The 8,256-nt window shown below is 42.9% G+C and overlaps 1 protein-coding gene across 1 annotated transcript; it reads left to right on the top strand.

Annotated features, from left to right (window-relative positions):
- Positions 1-2,584: 2,584 nt before the first annotated feature.
- Positions 2,585-5,965, top strand: LOC114909334 (tubulin alpha-1B chain). Its single transcript, XM_029247728.1, has 4 exons — positions 2,585-2,723; positions 4,165-4,387; positions 4,466-4,614; positions 4,706-5,965. Exons 1-4 carry the CDS (start codon positions 2,721-2,723, stop codon positions 5,684-5,686), a joined length of 1,356 nt encoding a protein of 451 aa, XP_029103561.1. The 5' UTR covers positions 2,585-2,720; the 3' UTR covers positions 5,687-5,965.
- The last annotated feature ends 2,291 nt before the right edge of the window (positions 5,966-8,256 follow it).

Genomic DNA, 8,256 nt, shown 5'->3' with positions numbered 1-8,256 from the left:
GCTTACACTGCTAGATGCACTACTTACAATGGGTCACTCATCCATACATCAGTGGAACACACTCTCTTGGTCACTCACACACTACAGGGAACCTGAACAGCATATTTTCAGACTCTGGGAGGAAACCCACACAGACACAGGGAAAACATGCAAACTCCACACAGACTGAGCAGGGATCAAACTGACGTTCTCTCGCACCACCCAGGCGCTGTGAGACAGCAGCGCTACTCGCTGTGCCACCATGTCACCCTGTACTTACCATTTCCAGTTTATTACAACAGAGAAGTACATAATGTTATGGTAAATTACAGTTGCCACAACTATGTCTATCCATGCTCACCATGCTTTGATACTTCTGAAATTACAAGCACTTTTTTCATTCTGAAAAAGTAAATATACTTTGAAATATACTTTCCAACCAACATAATGTGACTTTAATAAAGTTCATATCCCAGACAAGAAAATCTGTGAAACTATAACAAGATTGCTAGATGTGTAGTGAAAAAAAAAAATTTTGCAGTGTGGGTGTACTGTGAAGTGAATGCTGTGACATCTGTCAGCTGCCAGTGCCTGTTTCCTTGTGTCTGAGAGCATGTGGAAGTTGCTGAATAGGATGTGACTCAGACAGCCATGGAAGGCAGAAAATCTTAAGCAGCTGCCCCCTCTCGAATTTCCTTTCGCATTCCATGTAGCCTCTGAACTGGAAGGATGGGAAGCTTGTATAGAACACATTTACTTATCCGTTTCCCTTCTATCAGGCATTCATCTTTGACCAAAGATTTCAACAATAGCTTCCGTGGCTTTGCCCACAGAAGAAAAAGGACAATGACACATCAGTCACATGGTCCACTGCAGGGGATGACATCACTGCAGCAAATTCTAGGAGGAAGAGGGCGGAGGCTTGATGTGCTCAAGGGGGGTGGGGGTGTGGGGAGAGCTGGGGGGGGGTTGCAGCAGAAGAATGTCTGCTGGAATATGACAGGTATTTGCCCTGTTCATTTACTCAGAATGTAAAAATACAATATTGTCTTCTTTCTATCATAGAATCAAGAAAAAATAATCTCCCAGTTGTATATGCTAGAATGAACATCTGAATCTTGATCTAAAACATAAGAATAATTTTTCAATCTCATCCCCTTTGTGCTTTTGGACTAGTGGAGGTAATGGAATATTTTTAGTAATTTTCAATTGTTTAAAACATATCTAAAACCTTGTATTTTACATAGCACCTTTAAAAGCAGTTTCTCAAAGCATTTGACAGTAATTAATTTTTTGCATATGTTCTGTTATATTTCGTGCATTGGCTTTAAGACGATCTGTACTTTCTGTAAATACTGTAATTACTAGAGTAAACCAGCATATGCTGCAGCCCATCAGGACCAGAGCTGACCGCTTCTGGTCTATGGTAAATTCAGTTAATTTTTTGTACACCTCTATCAGAGTCACATGTTTTTAAAGAGCAAAGTGACCTGAATCAACATTTAAAGCATTTTCTCTGAAAAAAAATATACTTAATAGACAGATTTCCAGTGAAAATGTGTTACATTGTGCTATAGATGTAATACAAATGAATGTATTACATCTATAGCTTTTTAGAATAAAATGTTTTTATTTTGTTTAGTGTTAGATCAGATTCCTGTTGAATTTGTCCCTGATTTCAGTGTTTTAGACACTGCTTCCTCTAGCCTAACATGTAGATGTGGGAGTTTCTGCATCTTCTCACTGACTCAAAATACAATGATGGTCAAATATTCGATCTGTCTGCTTTTGACTCTATCATTAATATTATGACTTGAATGGGCATATCCTTTGGTTTATTGCACCATTTATGGCTTTTCACTAGGCCTTACAACTTCTTATATATTTGGGACCAAAAATATTTAGCAGCAGCACTCAAAGGAGTTATACACAAATACAAAGGGATAAGTTAAGCTTGTTTGAGCATCAAAACCTATGTCCGAAACATGCAGCTAGTCAAATTTTTCTTATAATCATCAGAACTGTACACACACAGTTTAGCAGGAAATTTAGTTAGTGACTAAGTATTTGGATTAAGTGCCATAAAACACCGTTACTGTCGTAATAAATCTGTGCGAAGAATTTTATCTCAGACTGCTTCAAATATCACGTCTTTTATTTTGTCACTTCACCCCTGCCTAAAACTGTCAGCCATGATTTCTTGATGTTATACGTACAGGTTTATTATCTTATTTACCAGAATCATGATCATGTCCTCATAAATGCCACAGTCTGACCCCCAGAGAGAGGCATTTTTCCATCCTTTTTTCTCTCACGATACATTTTCTTTTTAATCATATGTATAAACACGCCAGCTAAATCCAGTTCTTACCAAAAACACGTTACACTTAAGCTTGGTGATTTGTGTCCCGTTGAAATACTATGTCTGAGGCGAATAAATGGTGGGGAGACGGTCTCGGACTGACGGGACGTGTCATTTCTCCGCTCAGCCTACGCCGAGGGCCTTTGTTAGCGCGCGTGCTCCTCGCCCCCCCCCCCATCTTGAATTATTCATGTTTGCGGCTCTGCCTCCGTTGCGGCACTATAAACGGCGGCGCACCGCGGTTCTCCTCACTAGTTACTGCGTCGACTCTTAGCTGTCGGAGAAAGTAACAGCCGTTGCTATCGGGGGCGAGAAACATAACGTTTGAATTTTTTTTCATTCTTATAGCAGCTCTTAACGCTCCTCCTCTACAGTAAACATGGTGAGTACTGTAGTGTAATTCTTTTGCAGGTATTTCAGTCAGTGGCTTCACATTTGATTGACATTTTAGCTGAACAATGCAATGATTGACAATCAATGACAGCAATTCTGTGCTGGCTTCAGGACGTAGAGCAAAGATGCACATCTTGATCTTTCTTTTTTCTTTAGAGTACTACCGTAATATTATAAATTATATAATTATACTAGCTTCACAGAATGACAGTATGCAAGATATTATAGAAGCCAAGAAGGGCATTTGAATGAGCGCTGCAGACTTCACGTTAGTTTAAATGGATTAAGGTCGTATTTACTATTTTATTCCGCCGTGCAGCATTTGTAGTGGGGCTGCCGCTCTGTGGAATGAACCTTCGCTCATGGAATGTTCGAGATGTCGTCTTTTCTCCTCGCTGCGCTCGCGCGCTTTTTGATGCAGGGGCGGCATTTGGCGCTTCCTCGCGCCGCCCGTTGCGTTTAGGACGATGGATAAGATATATCGCCCCGTTGCTGCTTCAGTCATCTCTTCACACAGAGAAAAAAATATGGGAACCGTTATGTAATTTAAAGCGGTTGCTCTTTCGGTAACAACGCGACTGACTAACGGTAGTAACGGTGAGCCAGCTATTTTCGACAAAGCAAAGGGTATAGTATAGAGCATTTTGAATGCTTCCAGAATGATCAATGATCATGTGCCTCTAGAATACATACGGAACTCTTGCTTTCTTCATCATGCCACTTCAGCTACGTCAATACTGTAACTGTACCTTAACATTTGTTCCTTTTTATTTGAGCTCATACATAGTTTCCCTTCAGTGAAGAAAAGACAAAGGTTTAGTAAACAGCAGCGAGGGGACATTATAACGAGTAATAAGTGCCTCATCCTCTTAAATATGGGTAATACCTAACTAGAATTCCAGCAATTCTATCGTTGGTTTCTTTACTTCTGCAGAAAATGTAGAGCTGTGTAATGAGCATAAGCAAACTGCGTTAGACTTATCAGAGGAGGAAATCAGGAACTATCATAAACTGATCAGTATGTATTGTGTTGAGCCTTGTGGATTGGTGTTGCAAATGCGTTTGCAAATCCCTGCAGATAAGGAGGTGGAGGAGCAGCCTCTGTGGGGACACGGGGGGGCGGAGCTTGAGGGCTGAGTGAGCCGCAGCTGCGCAGATCCTGCTTTCCTCTGCAGACAGGGCGTTGCCTCCTCTTGGACAGAGGAAAGATCACGGCTCACACAGTGGCACACATTCATAGTAAAGAGGCTGTCAGAGGAGTGGTAAAAGAATGTCACTTAGAGCTTGTGTATTAGCGTGTTACTTGTATGGTAAATACATCAATGAAAAGGAGTAAAATGTGTTGCGCATAATAACTAACAAAATGATTCCATCATATGTTATTTAAATTTTGGTCAGATGGTTAATTAAGCCTGCTTCTTCCTTGACAGCGTGAGTGCATCTCCATCCATGTGGGTCAAGCTGGTGTCCAGATTGGCAATGCATGCTGGGAGCTCTACTGCCTGGAGCATGGGATCCAGCCAGATGGACAGATGCCCAGTGACAAGACCATTGGGGGAGGTGATGATTCCTTCAACACCTTCTTCAGTGAGACGGGAGCTGGAAAGCACGTCCCCAGGGCTGTCTTTGTCGACCTGGAGCCCACAGTGATTGGTAAGCATGGCAAACCAAGCAGTAGATGATTTCCAGCTTGGTCATGAACCTATTCAATAACGTCATTGAACTCTCCAGATGAGGTGCGCACTGGGACGTATCGCCAGCTGTTCCACCCCGAGCAGCTCATCACTGGCAAGGAAGATGCTGCCAACAACTATGCCCGTGGCCATTACACCATTGGCAAAGAAATCATCGACTTGGTTCTGGACAGGATCCGCAAGCTGGTGAGTGTCCTTTTGAAGTTTGTAATATATCTGCATCCCTGTGACTGCTTATCCAGCTTTTCTCATGCAAGTCACTGTTTTCTCCTTTCAGGCTGACCAGTGCACAGGCTTGCAGGGGTTCCTGGTCTTCCACAGCTTTGGAGGTGGTACCGGGTCTGGTTTCACCTCCTTGCTGATGGAACGCCTGTCTGTGGACTATGGCAAGAAGTCCAAGCTGGAGTTCTCCATATATCCAGCTCCACAAGTGTCCACAGCTGTGGTAGAGCCCTACAACTCCATCCTGACCACCCACACAACCCTGGAGCACTCTGACTGTGCCTTCATGGTTGATAACGAGGCCATTTATGACATCTGCCGCAGGAATCTTGATATTGAGCGTCCGACTTACACCAACCTTAATAGGCTGATCAGCCAAATAGTGTCCTCCATTACGGCTTCTCTGCGATTCGATGGTGCGCTCAATGTCGATCTGACCGAGTTCCAAACCAACTTGGTGCCGTATCCTCGAATCCACTTCCCTCTGGCTACGTATGCCCCGGTTATCTCTGCAGAGAAGGCCTATCATGAGCAGCTGTCTGTAGCTGAGATCACAAATGCCTGTTTTGAGCCAGCAAATCAGATGGTTAAATGTGATCCCCGCCATGGCAAGTACATGGCCTGCTGCCTGCTCTACCGTGGTGATGTGGTACCCAAAGATGTAAATGCTGCCATTGCCACCATCAAGACCAAGCGCACGATCCAGTTTGTAGACTGGTGTCCCACTGGTTTCAAAGTTGGCATCAACTACCAGCCCCCTACTGTGGTTCCAGGTGGAGACTTGGCCAAGGTTCAGAGGGCTGTGTGCATGCTGAGTAACACCACTGCTATTGCTGAGGCTTGGGCTCGCCTGGATCATAAGTTTGATCTGATGTATGCCAAGCGAGCCTTTGTGCACTGGTACGTGGGTGAGGGTATGGAGGAGGGTGAGTTCTCTGAGGCCAGAGAGGACATGGCTGCTCTGGAGAAAGATTATGAGGAAGTAGGTGTAGACTCCATTGAAGGTGAAGGAGAGGAGGAGGGAGAGGAATACTAAAGTGTTCCACTCACTTTCAGTTAATCACTGAAGCATGCTTATCATTGGTCAGAAGTTTACATATCAGCTTGCCTTAGTTTAGGAACTTGTTAGCAAATGCCTGTGACATCTTTGGTGTTTGTTCATATGGCACCTTGAATGAAGTTCTGTTATTCTCCCTTGGTACCTGCTAAAGATTGTTCTTGAATTCCACTGAAACAATGTTTTGTGTATGTTTTTAATGTGTTGTTCTCTTCTGACTGTGATATGCAATAAATTATTAAATTTGTTTCATTTTCAGTTTACTTCTATATTGATTTACCTAAGCTGAGTAGCAGGAATTATTTTATCCAGTGTATCAGTTACAAGTCCCTTTTAAAGTGCTAGTATTAACCTGAAGATCAATTAACTCATTTAGTCCAGTTAGGGTATTATTACACTTCCAGTATACCCCTAGCATGCACTGTATGTACATAAATACTAAAACTTGCCAAATGCATAGCTTCCAGAACTTAAACTTTTAACTAGCCAGATCATTACCATGTATATATAATATAGATTAGAATATGATGGGACATTAATCCAAAAAAATAAAATCCTCATAGAGATCTTTCCATTTTTCTAACATTGTCCAGTTATAACACCTTTAGGTAAGGAAACAGAGCCCCTAAGTGGTGAATCTCATTTTTTTCTGGCTTTCATACAGTTAAAACATGACGATGGTTGTATCCCACTCTGTTGCAAAAGTACACACTATTTAACTAGATAGGCAAAGCAGTTAAACCATCATTGATTATAAGCTGTACTTTACTTGGATAAACTGTATTCCAGTGAATGAATAGCTTTCAGTTGAGCAGCATGCATTCAGTCATTGGAACTGTACCTGGAGGTGTCCAGTGAAATGCACTGATCCCCATCTGTGCTTATGCTCCAGTAAAATTTACATATCGCCAGTATCCATCTTTTTCACAATCTTTACAGCTGACTGCTCCGGCCAGCACAGAACAATGGGTCTTTGAGCAGTGAAAGGATGCCAGGCTGTTTTTTGCATAAAGAGCGGAAAGGTCATTTTACTTTTTAATTTGAATTGAATTGCTGCAGGAGTTCAAAGAGCCTTAGTTTATAGCCTCTTTCAGTCACTCTGCAAAGTTAGAGAAACAACTGAACAGACGAGTAACTTGCCAAGTGTGAGAGGAAACTCTTAACAAGAATACCAGTGTCGATCGTGTAGGGAGAATAAATCTCCTTTGTTCTGTGTTTGTCTTACTGAAATGAATTGAACTGAACAACCCATTACTTACTGAAATTCCACCAACACGCCACTGCACAAATTAAATGTGATTTAACATTCTAAAAACTACAAACACACTGGCCAAAACCGCTTGTCCAAATCGGGGTCACAGCAAACCGGAGCCTAACCCGGGAGCACAGGGTGCGAGGCTGGGGACGACGACACACACACACCCAGGACAGGATGCCAGTCCATCGCAAGGCACCCCAAGTGGGACTTGAACCCTAGGCCCACCAGAGAGCAGGACTCGGCCAAACCTTCTGCACCAACACACCACCGCACCCCCCTGTTCTGACCACTATCATTGATAAAAACATAATTTTATCCTATATATTGCAGCGCTTTTTTCAATGGTGTGCAGATGGCTGTAGAAGAGTTCAAGGACTTGGATGAATAATGTGTCTGCAGTGTGTCTCCACCAGGCCTATGCAGTTTCTAATGGCAAACGGACAATGCGTGGCATTCAAGGCTCAGAACACAACGGATCTGTTTTTTCTAGTGCAGTATTTTTAATTAAAACAGACATACATATCAGAAACAAAAGAACCTCAAGATGCGTTAGTAACGATTCATTGTTTCTCTTAGCAAGAAAAGACAAACCACGTGGGGGGGGGGGGGGGGGGGGGGGGGGGGGGGGGGGGGTTAACTAAGGGCTATTTTAACCCACTGCATGTCTTTGATTATTTACATCATTCTCTCTGTTCATTTAATTTACAGACAACCAGTCATACATGTATGCGATATACTCAAAAAAAAACAAGTTTGGTACCCTGTCCTCAAATTGCTCTTCCCTCCAGCTACAAGTGCCCCAGTTGTTCCTTCAGAAAATACCATTTATACTGATATATACAAATTTTCTATATATCTGGTTAACCGGTTCCTCAGCAGTAGTCTACATTTCAAATTGAACCACATTTAACCTCAAATGTGCCCCCTTTACCTGAATTCACCTTTGAAAGCGGGGTCTGATTTCGTTTAGCAAAGCGCGCCCCCAAGTGGCCAAACGCAAGAAGTTGTACATTCGCGTATTCCTTCTTTTTTCGCTCAGCTGAGTCTCCCATCGCGTTGAAAAAATGGGCTGTTTTACTGGAGAGGGGGCGCGGTGCACAGCGGCTAGCGCTGGTGCCACCATGAAGCGGAGGCTTCCTCTGGATTTCCTCCCACAGTCCAAAGACGTGTTTCAGTATAACTGGTGACCCCAAACAGCCCTTAATGTGCAAGACTGTGTGTTTGTGTGTGACTACTCTCCCAATGCCCCATGCATTGCACATAAAATCATTTTCAGACTAAAGAACAGGTA

Source organism: Scleropages formosus, chromosome 22 (genome assembly GCF_900964775.1).
Source record: "Scleropages formosus chromosome 22, fSclFor1.1, whole genome shotgun sequence".
NCBI classification, from domain to species: Eukaryota; Metazoa; Chordata; class Actinopteri; order Osteoglossiformes; family Osteoglossidae; genus Scleropages; species Scleropages formosus.
Note: the sequence above shows the minus strand (reverse complement) of the source record. Positions and strands in the feature narration are given on the sequence as shown.